The sequence below is a fragment of the Euwallacea similis genome, chromosome 11 (genome assembly GCF_039881205.1).
Source record: "Euwallacea similis isolate ESF13 chromosome 11, ESF131.1, whole genome shotgun sequence".
Taxonomy (NCBI): domain Eukaryota; kingdom Metazoa; phylum Arthropoda; class Insecta; order Coleoptera; family Curculionidae; genus Euwallacea; species Euwallacea similis.
In genome coordinates, this window is record NC_089619.1 from 1,306,053 (window position 1) to 1,320,956 (window position 14,904).

A 14,904-nucleotide genomic window follows, 5' to 3' on the forward strand; every position below is an offset into this window, starting at 1 on the left:
ACCAAAATCTAATATGGCGGCCATAATAAATAACAAAATTGGATACAATCGCTCAAAATCTGGAAGACCTAGAAAAATTCTGAGAACACCATTCGATTGGCAGTTGTCGATAATAGAAAACAGCCAAATTTCATAGAATTTATTGAAACGGTTTTCTTATAATTCACAATTTTCGAAATCACAGTTTTCAGTTTTTTGCTCATATTTTGACACCTCCTGTGCATATTTTTAATTTTAGAACATTTTCTGAAGTGGCATAAAAATTCGATTTTTTTTTAAATATGAGCCACCTCGTATCTCTTATCACTTTTATAATCCCTATAGAACTCGCTTTATTTGGAACACCCGGTATATATGTCTTACGACAGTAGTAATATTTTTTAAGCTGTACACATAAACACGTGAAAAAAAAATAGAGTTAGGTTCTGTAAAGCAAATTTGGTAGCAGTTAATCTTTATTTTATTGCCTCTCAATATGAGTAGACTTACAACCTGATGGCTTTACATCCTCTTCAAAACATTCATTCGAAGTATAATTTACATAAGCCACATCTCCATTAGGATCGTCGTTCCTTGCAAAATTCATCTTCAATACGTGTCCAAATCCCACTTTAAACTGCGTATCCCATCTTGTCAAAAGAAATGCAATTAAGCCTGGTGATACCATAGGCACGCATACTAAAATGCGCGTTAGCCAAATCATTATTTCATCAAAAACTTCGAACCAATTCTCTGTATGCCCAAACCCAAAAATGAGGGAATGAACAATTACAATAAAGATGAAGGGTATCCACATTAAGATGTACATGGTGGCACTAGCGAAAGCATAATAAGTCTTCATTATTTCCGTTGTATAAGTTCTTCTTAGTCTCATGACATTCCATGCGATTACAGTGATTAAAGTTGTTAGATAACATAGAATAGTGAAATATTCAAAAATCGTACTTAACAGAGAAATTAGATGCGTCAGAAAAAATACAACAAAAATCGCTGAATAAAATGATCCTATTATCCATTTATAATATTTCGCAAATTTTATAAATGTACCATGCCAGTGAGCTAAACTATACCAATCGAATGCTAGTAGCAACGTCATAAAGCACGTAACACTGAGTAACATCGTTTGCAATGAGAAAATAAATTTGTATGCTATATAGACGTTCGGTATGATGGCCGATACACACATTTGCAGTCCACAAACGACAGAAAATAAGCTGGACGCAATGAAGAAATGGATGAGCAAATAGTTTGTCCTTGTTCGGAAGGCTATAAATTTGAAGACTGTGTAGCAAACTAACGTGCTACCTATGAAAGCAACGAGAAAGATTAAAAAACCACTAGTAAACATAATGTATGCAAATGTAGAATGTCCGGAGTCTTGCATTATGAATTCGTCTTCCTCAGACAATTCAGCAAGGATCCTTTCTATCTCATCGGGACTCGTTGAATTCATCGTCGTGGTTGATAATTGCCAGTTTGACTCCATCTGCAAGAGGAATAAAAATTGTACGAACTGTTCCAGTTAAATCAATGTTAGTGAAGTAAGGTGGTAATCTACTTTCGCACTAAATTTATCACTAGAAAATTTCACTAGAGTTCGCTCGAAATTGCGGTAAAAGCCCAACTGTACTGACCTGATATTCTTCTATTAAAACGACACTTCGAACTTAAATGAAACAATCGTATTCACAGCATTATAAATACATAAACTCAATAAAATGCACAGAAAGACATTCAGTTAAATTTAAATTCCGCAGATACAATTATTTAATAATTCACTCACAACATGTGTTAGTAGTTACACACATTTCACTGCAACATCGAGATAAACTAATAATAAGACTATTTATTTTATTAACGCATGCGAATACCGGCGCCAGCAGCATAATCTCTTAGTACGTACTCTAAAGTGCAGGAACTACTAGTTCTTGTTTTTTTTTTCTTATCTATATTATTGTGGGTTTTTCTTTTATTCGGTTGTCTAGGGTTTATGTATAATTGGGATAGGGTACAATACGAAGCTTAAATGGTAACTTAATTAGTAAAAACTCGCGTCACTTAGTTCGTCGTTCACTCCGGATATCAAAGAGAGCGATTCTCCTTGTCACAAATCTTAAATATTAAACCTGGGGGTAATAAACCAGTGTCGTACCTCGAGTAGAGGCCAGCGACCGTTACAACATCTGGCTGCTGCGAGCCAGCACCACGAACCATCCTTTGTTTGAGCCCTTAGCAACCATCCTCAGGCCCTTCTTCCTTGGTTCAAACAAAGAGATGTTCGCTTTTTGGGTTTTTTCCGTGACACAGATTCTAGGAGGTTACTGGGAGAACCCAGCAACAGCCGAGAATCACTCGAACTCAGGTACGATACGCATGGGCGTAACATCGAGGTACCTCACTTTTTAATCCCCCTCGGTTCCTCAACCCTAATTTAACTAATACTATCTAACAAATATTCGGACTTTCCCGTTGGTGTCTCGATTTGGTCAGACAGTAATAATTACATTTAGAAGAGTTAGAGCGATCTGACGAGCGGATCCTACATTCGGCCATTCTGACTAGCAATCCGCCTCGGATTCGCTATCATTATCGACCCATGGCTTCATGTATTCGGCACAGGTAGAGGTGCGTCCCGGTCCTTCGTGGGTGCCCACCTTAATGACCTCGTATCGCTCATTGGGCAGAACCTCGATGACCTCATAAGGACCAAGAAATTTCTTACACAGTTTCAGCCCGCCCCCGAACTGCGTTCTTCTTATGGCCACTAAATCCCTCCGTTTATACTTTGTCGCTTTCTTCCGCCTTAAATTATATTGCCTCCTGTTTTCTTCTTGCGCCTTCAAAATTTGCTTTTTGCTATCTTCACGTAGTCTTTCCCTTTTTGCGTCGAAATTCTTGATTATCTCCTTTTCCAGCATTTCCTTAATGCGAATCTCCTCATTATGCCTCATCCGGACACCAAACAATACCTCGAACGGTGTAGCATCGATACTCCTTTGCAGTGTGGAATTCAAAGCAGTTTGCACCTTATCTACTTTGTCATACCACCTACTAGGATTTTCCATGCTCAGTTTCGTAAGGACAGGGATAATCGTGCGATTAACCCGTTCCACTTGACCGTTCCCTCGAGGTACTCCGGTGGTGACAGTGACGTGTTGGATCCCCTCATGTTCACAATAATCGCTGAATTCCTTCGACGTGAACGCAGTACCTTTGTCTGTAATTATTCTTGACGGATTTCCAAAATTTTTCTGTTGCGTTCTTAATTTGTCGATGGTTTCCCGCGACGTCGTCGACTTGGTAGTGTACAGCCAAACGAATTTCGAGAAGTCATCTACTACGGCCAATATATGCTGGTAATTTTTATTTGTTGAAGGCAGAGGTCCTAAATGGTCAATATGGTAAGTGTATAGCGGTCCTTCGTCCTTGGCTATCGGGTGCAGCATTCCCTCTTTCTTTCCTTCTTTTCTGTTTCCCAGAATGCAGGCCACACAATTCTTAATAACAGTATGAATCTTTTCTTTCAACTTCGGTATATGGAATTCTCTTTTGACGATTTCCTCCACTTTTGCAATGCCAAAATGGCCTATTTCGTGCGTTTTCTTTATGACCTCGGACTGCATCGACTTCGGTACGACTATTAATTCCAACCCATTGTCGTATTCGTACAAAATACCGTTCTTTACTAAATAGCCTTGGTAATCTTCAGTGCTGGCAATTTTCTTGACAGCCTGGACGAACTCATCTCCTTCTTGCGCCGCTTTTAATCGCCGCAGAGTCCCTTCTTCGTCATTAATTTCAGTTAGAGTCATTACGGCTGGATATCGACTCAGAGCGTCCACATGGGCCATTCGACGGCCACTTCGGTGCTCTATAACGTATGAATATTCTTCCAACAGTAATGCCCATCGTGCTACTCTCGTAGTCAAGTCTTTCTTATCCATAGTCTTCTGGAAAGCGGAACAATCCGTGACTATCTTGAAATTACTGCCTAAGAGGTAGACTCTAAATTTCTTGACAGCTTGTATCACAGCCAGAACCTCCAGTTCGTAGCTGTGGTATCGTTCTTCAGCTGGTGTCGTTTTCTTACTCATATAATATACAGGGTGGAATTTATTGTCGTCGTTGGATTTCTGCATCAAGCAAGCGCCGTAACCATACTTACTTGCATCAGTATGTAATTGGGTTTCACCATCTTGCCTGTAAATATACAGGACTGGTTCACTAGTTAGTAATTCCTTCAACGTCTCATATGCCCGTCTTTGTTCATCGCCTAACACAAATTCCTTGTTGTTCCTCAACAGATCGCTTAAAGGTTTTGCGATTATGGCATATGAAGCGACGAATTTTCGGAAATACCCCGTCAAACCGAGAAAGGATTGGATCTGCTTGGGCGTTTTTGGTTCCGGAAATCTTCTGATCGCCAATGCCTTTTCCTCAGAGGGCTGCACTTTACCATCCTCGATGATATAGCCTAGGAATTCTACTCGTCTTCTTAAGAATTGGCATTTACTCTTCTTTATTTCCAGCCCATAGTCTCTCGCTACTTGTAAGACCATCGCCAGACGCTCTACCCCTTCCTCGAGAGTGCTACTTAAAATTATTACATCGTCCATATAATACAACACAATGTTCATAGAGGTTAACTCCCGAAAAATATGGCATATAAACCTCTGAAAAACTGCTGGGCTGTTACATAGGCCAAAAGGACATTTTAGGAATTCGAACTGTCCGTTATGAGTGACGAACGAGGTATATTTTCGACTGTCTTCGTCTACAGGAACGTGGAAAAATCCATTTCGCAGATCTATCGTGCTGAAGTATTTGGCTCCTTGCAACCTATCTAGCACGTCCTCAATCAATGGTAACGGAAAACGGTCCTTGACTATTTTCCTATTGATTCTGCGATAGTCGCAACAAAGTCTCATACTGCCATCTCGTTTCTTTACCAACACTATCGGACTTGCGAAATCAGAATAACTGGGTCTTATGATTTCTTCATCTAACCACTCCTGTACTTGTCTTTCTACCTCTACTCTCTCAACGGGTGAGAGTCTCCTTGGGTTCTGATATACTGGCTCTTCATCCCTCAGGACAATCTTCATCCTAATGTCGACATCCTTTACTTTCTCCGGCGAGTAATTTTCTATCAAGTCCTTAACTTTGTTTTTGCACTCTACATTCGGTATATGGTCAATTTGCGGGTTCTCTTGATCCAGACCGTCGGCAATCTTCATCTCCATCAAGAAATTTTCCTCCCTCCTCTTGTGTATGACCACGCCTCCTTCTGTGAAACTTACATCCGCCCATTTTAATAGGTCATTACCCACAATGGCCTTAAAGTTTGAGGCATTTGTTGGTATCACGTGGAACGTTAACAATATGTCTTCGTCGTTGATCCTTGCTTCCTTTTGGAAAAATCCTTTGGTCCTCACTCTATTGGAACCTATTCCTTTTATAATTATCTCATTCCCCGTTAAAGGGATATGTCCTAGATAGTCATCGTAAGCATCGCTCCTTATCGCACTTATGTCGCTACCCGTATCTAACAGTGCGGTCAGTTGTACATTGTCGATTTGTACCTTAACGGCATTATTCGGTACGACTTCCATAAGGCGAACATTGGCACACGGGCTATTTTTACCTGCGTCGTTTGTCTTCGTTGGGCATTTGGTTGATATATGTCCAAAACTATTACAATTATAACATTTGACCCCTTTGGCTCTGTCTGGGCACGCGTTGGATTTATGTCCTTTGAGCCCGCAATTGAAACAATTGGTAGTTCTCCCCTTTCTATCGTGCTCTTCCTTCTTGATTTCCTTTTTCTCATACTTCTTCTCTGAGCTGAACGTCGGCCTTTTTGTTCTGATCTGCTCATACAATCTGACCTTATCCTTAAACTCAGCGAAGTTTTTCGCTCCATAAAGCACACATTTGCTTGATGGATCATCCTGTATCCCGTCAATAATGTATTGTATCACGACCTCGGCCTCTAACGTCGCTCGGCTTCCGATCTCACGCATGACCAATACATATTCCTGTACTGTCTCAGCAGGACTTTTCTTTCGAGACATTAGCAACTTATGAATCTGAGCACTGCTGACCTTCACTTCAAACTCAGCGGTAAGTCTTTTCTTAAGAGTAGTCCAGGATTTAATACCCTTTTCTGATTGCACATATAGTTTCGCTAAACCCGTCAACGACTTTTTCGCGAATATTAATTTCTGTAAGTCGTTCCATCGTGTGACCTCTGCTATTTCCTCAAAATCTCGGATCCACTTTTCTATCGGGTAATCATCCTTGCCATCAAATGGTCTAATGCTGTCTTCTACGTCACGAAAGGTTAACGCAAAAGGATTATTTTTTCTCGTCTTCGTTTTGGTACGGGCTTGTGGCTGAGCTAAATTTCCCTCGTCAATTTCGTCCTCATGTCCGGATTCGTCGCTACTTTCCTGACCTCCGGCATCCTCATCTTCGGTCTCCCCGTCTTCTTGTCCCTCAGTAATATCGTCGTTGACTGACAAGTCATTCAGGAAAGAGCATACCCGATTCGCGATGTCCTCGTGTTGTCCCGAATAGTCCAAGTTCAGAATGTGACAGATCGCCATCAAATCGCTTAAGTTCAACTGATCTTCGGTTTCTGTTAATTTGGTCTGATATTCCCTTGATTCCTTGTCCAGGTTAAAACCAGGGAATTTCCTCACATTTTTTCTAGTTTGCCGACCTTGACCTTCTTTGCCGTAAACAGCAACATGCAGCGCTTGAACCGCCCTCAGTTTAGAATTTGTGATATTTTGCGCAATTTTTTCAATATCCCCCAAAGTAGTCATAATTGGGTATGGAATTGATACTAGGCCAATATTCCAAGAAAATAAAAAATGAGATACGATGCGTTTTGCTGTTTACGTAGAATCGACTTGAAAAGACCAGTCAATAGAAGAAATCGAGACACAATCGGGATTACAAAGCAATAAATCTACTAATACAGTAAAATTAGACTAACTTCTGTATCCTACCTTAACTGCTTTTATCTGTCGGTTGCGTACACCTTTTCCGCACTCCACTTCACTTCGCGGAATTAATCACTATTATCACCCTAATCTCGCACTGTTTCGTCGTTATCGCCGTCGTCGTCGTTACCCGTCTGGTATTAGTGATTTCGTCGTTATCACCGTCGCCGTTGCTCCCAATCCTGAAGTGCAGAGCTTGGTCGTCCTAACTCGTTTCCCAAATTTCGGCTGAGTCTTCTAAACTATTACCCCAAATCTCGTAAAAGTCTCCAAAATCGTTACCCCAAATCCCGGACGAGCCCCCAAAGTTGTGGGTTTTTCTTTTATTCGGTTGTCTAGGGTTTATGTATAATTGGGATAGGGTACAATACGAAGCTTAAATGGTAACTTAATTAGTAAAAACTCGCGTCACTTAGTTCGTCGTTCACTCCGGATATCAAAGAGAGCGATTCTCCTTGTCACAAATCTTAAATATTAAACCTGGGGGTAATAAACCAGTGTCGTACCTCGAGTAGAGGCCAGCGACCGTTACAACATCTGGCTGCTGCGAGCCAGCACCACGAACCATCCTTTGTTTGAGCCCTTAGCAACCATCCTCAGGCCCTTCTTCCTTGGTTCAAACAAAGAGATGTTCGCTTTTTGGGTTTTTTCCGTGACACAGATTCTAGGAGGTTACTGGGAGAACCCAGCAACAGCCGAGAATCACTCGAACTCAGGTACGATACGCATGGGCGTAACATCGAGGTACCTCACTTTTTAATCCCCCTCGGTTCCTCAACCCTAATTTAACTAATACTATCTAACAAATATTCGGACTTTCCCGTTGGTGTCTCGATTTGGTCAGACAGTAATAATTACATTTAGAAGAGTTAGAGCGATCTGACGAGCGGATCCTACATTCGGCCATTCTGACTAGCAATCCGCCTCGGATTCGCTATCATTATCGACCCATGGCTTCATGTATTCGGCACAGGTAGAGGTGCGTCCCGGTCCTTCGTGGGTGCCCACCTTAATGACCTCGTATCGCTCATTGGGCAGAACCTCGATGACCTCATAAGGACCAAGAAATTTCTTACACAGTTTCAGCCCGCCCCCGAACTGCGTTCTTCTTATGGCCACTAAATCCCTCCGTTTATACTTTGTCGCTTTCTTCCGCCTTAAATTATATTGCCTCCTGTTTTCTTCTTGCGCCTTCAAAATTTGCTTTTTGCTATCTTCACGTAGTCTTTCCCTTTTTGCGTCGAAATTCTTGATTATCTCCTTTTCCAGCATTTCCTTAATGCGAATCTCCTCATTATGCCTCATCCGGACACCAAACAATACCTCGAACGGTGTAGCATCGATACTCCTTTGCAGTGTGGAATTCAAAGCAGTTTGCACCTTATCTACTTTGTCATACCACCTACTAGGATTTTCCATGCTCAGTTTCGTAAGGACAGGGATAATCGTGCGATTAACCCGTTCCACTTGACCGTTCCCTCGAGGTACTCCGGTGGTGACAGTGACGTGTTGGATCCCCTCATGTTCACAATAATCGCTGAATTCCTTCGACGTGAACGCAGTACCTTTGTCTGTAATTATTCTTGACGGATTTCCAAAATTTTTCTGTTGCGTTCTTAATTTGTCGATGGTTTCCCGCGACGTCGTCGACTTGGTAGTGTACAGCCAAACGAATTTCGAGAAGTCATCTACTACGGCCAATATATGCTGGTAATTTTTATTTGTTGAAGGCAGAGGTCCTAAATGGTCAATATGGTAAGTGTATAGCGGTCCTTCGTCCTTGGCTATCGGGTGCAGCATTCCCTCTTTCTTTCCTTCTTTTCTGTTTCCCAGAATGCAGGCCACACAATTCTTAATAACAGTATGAATCTTTTCTTTCAACTTCGGTATATGGAATTCTCTTTTGACGATTTCCTCCACTTTTGCAATGCCAAAATGGCCTATTTCGTGCGTTTTCTTTATGACCTCGGACTGCATCGACTTCGGTACGACTATTAATTCCAACCCATTGTCGTATTCGTACAAAATACCGTTCTTTACTAAATAGCCTTGGTAATCTTCAGTGCTGGCAATTTTCTTGACAGCCTGGACGAACTCATCTCCTTCTTGCGCCGCTTTTAATCGCCGCAGAGTCCCTTCTTCGTCATTAATTTCAGTTAGAGTCATTACGGCTGGATATCGACTCAGAGCGTCCACATGGGCCATTCGACGGCCACTTCGGTGCTCTATAACGTATGAATATTCTTCCAACAGTAATGCCCATCGTGCTACTCTCGTAGTCAAGTCTTTCTTATCCATAGTCTTCTGGAAAGCGGAACAATCCGTGACTATCTTGAAATTACTGCCTAAGAGGTAGACTCTAAATTTCTTGACAGCTTGTATCACAGCCAGAACCTCCAGTTCGTAGCTGTGGTATCGTTCTTCAGCTGGTGTCGTTTTCTTACTCATATAATATACAGGGTGGAATTTATTGTCGTCGTTGGATTTCTGCATCAAGCAAGCGCCGTAACCATACTTACTTGCATCAGTATGTAATTGGGTTTCACCATCTTGCCTGTAAATATACAGGACTGGTTCACTAGTTAGTAATTCCTTCAACGTCTCATATGCCCGTCTTTGTTCATCGCCTAACACAAATTCCTTGTTGTTCCTCAACAGATCGCTTAAAGGTTTTGCGATTATGGCATATGAAGCGACGAATTTTCGGAAATACCCCGTCAAACCGAGAAAGGATTGGATCTGCTTGGGCGTTTTTGGTTCCGGAAATCTTCTGATCGCCAATGCCTTTTCCTCAGAGGGCTGCACTTTACCATCCTCGATGATATAGCCTAGGAATTCTACTCGTCTTCTTAAGAATTGGCATTTACTCTTCTTTATTTCCAGCCCATAGTCTCTCGCTACTTGTAAGACCATCGCCAGACGCTCTACCCCTTCCTCGAGAGTGCTACTTAAAATTATTACATCGTCCATATAATACAACACAATGTTCATAGAGGTTAACTCCCGAAAAATATGGCATATAAACCTCTGAAAAACTGCTGGGCTGTTACATAGGCCAAAAGGACATTTTAGGAATTCGAACTGTCCGTTATGAGTGACGAACGAGGTATATTTTCGACTGTCTTCGTCTACAGGAACGTGGAAAAATCCATTTCGCAGATCTATCGTGCTGAAGTATTTGGCTCCTTGCAACCTATCTAGCACGTCCTCAATCAATGGTAACGGAAAACGGTCCTTGACTATTTTCCTATTGATTCTGCGATAGTCGCAACAAAGTCTCATACTGCCATCTCGTTTCTTTACCAACACTATCGGACTTGCGAAATCAGAATAACTGGGTCTTATGATTTCTTCATCTAACCACTCCTGTACTTGTCTTTCTACCTCTACTCTCTCAACGGGTGAGAGTCTCCTTGGGTTCTGATATACTGGCTCTTCATCCCTCAGGACAATCTTCATCCTAATGTCGACATCCTTTACTTTCTCCGGCGAGTAATTTTCTATCAAGTCCTTAACTTTGTTTTTGCACTCTACATTCGGTATATGGTCAATTTGCGGGTTCTCTTGATCCAGACCGTCGGCAATCTTCATCTCCATCAAGAAATTTTCCTCCCTCCTCTTGTGTATGACCACGCCTCCTTCTGTGAAACTTACATCCGCCCATTTTAATAGGTCATTACCCACAATGGCCTTAAAGTTTGAGGCATTTGTTGGTATCACGTGGAACGTTAACAATATGTCTTCGTCGTTGATCCTTGCTTCCTTTTGGAAAAATCCTTTGGTCCTCACTCTATTGGAACCTATTCCTTTTATAATTATCTCATTCCCCGTTAAAGGGATATGTCCTAGATAGTCATCGTAAGCATCGCTCCTTATCGCACTTATGTCGCTACCCGTATCTAACAGTGCGGTCAGTTGTACATTGTCGATTTGTACCTTAACGGCATTATTCGGTACGACTTCCATAAGGCGAACATTGGCACACGGGCTATTTTTACCTGCGTCGTTTGTCTTCGTTGGGCATTTGGTTGATATATGTCCAAAACTATTACAATTATAACATTTGACCCCTTTGGCTCTGTCTGGGCACGCGTTGGATTTATGTCCTTTGAGCCCGCAATTGAAACAATTGGTAGTTCTCCCCTTTCTATCGTGCTCTTCCTTCTTGATTTCCTTTTTCTCATACTTCTTCTCTGAGCTGAACGTCGGCCTTTTTGTTCTGATCTGCTCATACAATCTGACCTTATCCTTAAACTCAGCGAAGTTTTTCGCTCCATAAAGCACACATTTGCTTGATGGATCATCCTGTATCCCGTCAATAATGTATTGTATCACGACCTCGGCCTCTAACGTCGCTCGGCTTCCGATCTCACGCATGACCAATACATATTCCTGTACTGTCTCAGCAGGACTTTTCTTTCGAGACATTAGCAACTTATGAATCTGAGCACTGCTGACCTTCACTTCAAACTCAGCGGTAAGTCTTTTCTTAAGAGTAGTCCAGGATTTAATACCCTTTTCTGATTGCACATATAGTTTCGCTAAACCCGTCAACGACTTTTTCGCGAATATTAATTTCTGTAAGTCGTTCCATCGTGTGACCTCTGCTATTTCCTCAAAATCTCGGATCCACTTTTCTATCGGGTAATCATCCTTGCCATCAAATGGTCTAATGCTGTCTTCTACGTCACGAAAGGTTAACGCAAAAGGATTATTTTTTCTCGTCTTCGTTTTGGTACGGGCTTGTGGCTGAGCTAAATTTCCCTCGTCAATTTCGTCCTCATGTCCGGATTCGTCGCTACTTTCCTGACCTCCGGCATCCTCATCTTCGGTCTCCCCGTCTTCTTGTCCCTCAGTAATATCGTCGTTGACTGACAAGTCATTCAGGAAAGAGCATACCCGATTCGCGATGTCCTCGTGTTGTCCCGAATAGTCCAAGTTCAGAATGTGACAGATCGCCATCAAATCGCTTAAGTTCAACTGATCTTCGGTTTCTGTTAATTTGGTCTGATATTCCCTTGATTCCTTGTCCAGGTTAAAACCAGGGAATTTCCTCACATTTTTTCTAGTTTGCCGACCTTGACCTTCTTTGCCGTAAACAGCAACATGCAGCGCTTGAACCGCCCTCAGTTTAGAATTTGTGATATTTTGCGCAATTTTTTCAATATCCCCCAAAGTAGTCATAATTGGGTATGGAATTGATACTAGGCCAATATTCCAAGAAAATAAAAAATGAGATACGATGCGTTTTGCTGTTTACGTAGAATCGACTTGAAAAGACCAGTCAATAGAAGAAATCGAGACACAATCGGGATTACAAAGCAATAAATCTACTAATACAGTAAAATTAGACTAACTTCTGTATCCTACCTTAACTGCTTTTATCTGTCGGTTGCGTACACCTTTTCCGCACTCCACTTCACTTCGCGGAATTAATCACTATTATCACCCTAATCTCGCACTGTTTCGTCGTTATCGCCGTCGTCGTCGTTACCCGTCTGGTATTAGTGATTTCGTCGTTATCACCGTCGCCGTTGCTCCCAATCCTGAAGTGCAGAGCTTGGTCGTCCTAACTCGTTTCCCAAATTTCGGCTGAGTCTTCTAAACTATTACCCCAAATCTCGTAAAAGTCTCCAAAATCGTTACCCCAAATCCCGGACGAGCCCCCAAAGTTGTGGGTTTTTCTTTTATTCGGTTGTCTAGGGTTTATGTATAATTGGGATAGGGTACAATACGAAGCTTAAATGGTAACTTAATTAGTAAAAACTCGCGTCACTTAGTTCGTCGTTCACTCCGGATATCAAAGAGAGCGATTCTCCTTGTCACAAATCTTAAATATTAAACCTGGGGGTAATAAACCAGTGTCGTACCTCGAGTAGAGGCCAGCGACCGTTACAACATCTGGCTGCTGCGAGCCAGCACCACGAACCATCCTTTGTTTGAGCCCTTAGCAACCATCCTCAGGCCCTTCTTCCTTGGTTCAAACAAAGAGATGTTCGCTTTTTGGGTTTTTTCCGTGACACAGATTCTAGGAGGTTACTGGGAGAACCCAGCAACAGCCGAGAATCACTCGAACTCAGGTACGATACGCATGGGCGTAACATCGAGGTACCTCACTTTTTAATCCCCCTCGGTTCCTCAACCCTAATTTAACTAATACTATCTAACAAATATTCGGACTTTCCCGTTGGTGTCTCGATTTGGTCAGACAGTAATAATTACATTTAGAAGAGTTAGAGCGATCTGACGAGCGGATCCTACATTATTAATACTTCATGTTTACAATTTCTAAGAAAATTTCAGTTGGGGTCTTTCTAGATGGGTTGATCAGCGCACTTCACTAATCCGTAGCTGAATTTGGTAGCATTTAGCAAATATGACAAGCGTATACGTATACGCGTATACGTATATGCTTGTCACATGATTGGTATCTGTCACTTATTGAGGTTTTCATTTTTGACATTAGGAGCTTTCAATGTCGGGCACAAGTGCAAGTCTGGAGTAGATAGAAGGGTTGTTAGTTCCAAAAATTGAAATTTTATTGCTTTTCGGTTTCTTCACAATTGGGGAATACGATCTTGAGATACCGATGTTTCCGAATCTCGAAGCTTATTTTAGTCCTGTGAATCCGGGAATTACATATGTGAATCCGAGGAATTTTCATGAATAAATATTATCGGTTTTTAATAACTTCGTTAGATATTATTAATGTACACATTAATACGCTGTTAACTTTAATGTCAAGTTAGTTTCCATAAAGATCAAGAATATGTTCCTCGAGCAGATTTAGATCGTATTGAAATTGTCTGTTAATTTAATAGTTTGCTAGGGAATTCGCACTGGGTTCAAAGAAAATAAAAATAATACACATCATTATCATCTATGACTCCTTGCGATAACCTCCCAGTTATTCGTATTCCAACGTTAATGTTTTCTTTAGGCTGATATTTATATTAGGGAATAATTACATTTGAGATAAAGACTGAGCTCTTTCGCTTTAAAGCGCATTATTTTCAAAATAATAATTGCAAACCTTTCGTCTTTGTTGTAAATAACCAATACAGTGTCTGTTTGGGGGATTTTAATAAATACTAAACCAGAACGTGTGTTTCCATAATGAAACCTAATTATCAGTAGCTTTCTAGTCCTCAGAATTTTCTTATTATCAAAAAGGCGCTTTGATGAGTGACTAATCGCGTGGCTTTGACACAATTTAACCGAGACTATATCTCTTATCGTTTCCAAGATCTCTATGAAAAGCCTGGAATTTAGACCACCTTGTCAAACGCTACCTCCTGCTATGTAATTACGTTTTTCCACTGTTAACTCTAAAATGCACTATTATTGGGTGTTTAATGACTGTAAAGTATATTTTCTCTCATTTCTACCGCTAAAATTTAAACAACTGAACAACAGGTTAATAATGACACGCATATGGCTCATTATTTACCTAGCGAGCCACAATATCGTCATCACTCCCATTGTTTTAATTGTTGTCATGGAAATGAATGTCAAATGAAACGTTACCGTTGATGTTATGATACAAGACGTGTTGTATTTTTGTGGTTGAAATTTAATTTATAGCAGTGGAAAAAATCGCATATACACTGCGGTCGTGAAATACTTATGACCCTCTCGCATTAAGGCTCTCAGCGCTGTGCGCTTCAGGATTAAAACTGAACATTCGGGTCATAATACTGTACTTCACAACTTTGGTGAATAAAAATATACAGGGTATTTCAAATTCGACCCTCACCATTGGGATCTCGGAAACTAGAGGAGATACGAACAAGTTTAAAAGGGGGCAAAGTTGCGTAATTTAGCGCTTGATCGGATACCATTTTCAAAATTTTAATTTTCCGAGTACTTCCGAAGATATTCGAGAAAAACTAAA

General features: G+C 41.2%; 2 protein-coding genes across 10 annotated transcripts in view; one reads left to right on the plus strand and one right to left on the minus strand.

Moving 5' to 3' along the window:
* Nucleotides 1-14,904, plus strand: part of Mp (Multiplexin) — a 209,594-nt gene that overhangs the window by 162,948 nt on the left and 31,742 nt on the right. The gene's annotated exons all lie outside the window — the stretch shown is intronic.
* Nucleotides 151-1,912, minus strand: LOC136411983 (orexin receptor type 2-like). Its single transcript, XM_066394811.1, has 2 exons — nt 1,635-1,912; nt 151-1,486 (listed from the first exon to the last, which is right to left on the minus strand). The coding sequence occupies exon 2, from the start codon at nt 1,484-1,486 to the stop codon at nt 461-463; it is 1,026 nt and encodes a 341-aa protein (XP_066250908.1). The 5' UTR covers nt 1,635-1,912; the 3' UTR covers nt 151-460.

Coding starts and splice junctions, on each gene's coding strand:
- LOC136411983 (XM_066394811.1), bottom strand. CDS start 1,486: ATGGAGTCAAACTGGCAATTATCAACCACGACGATGAATTCAACGAGT.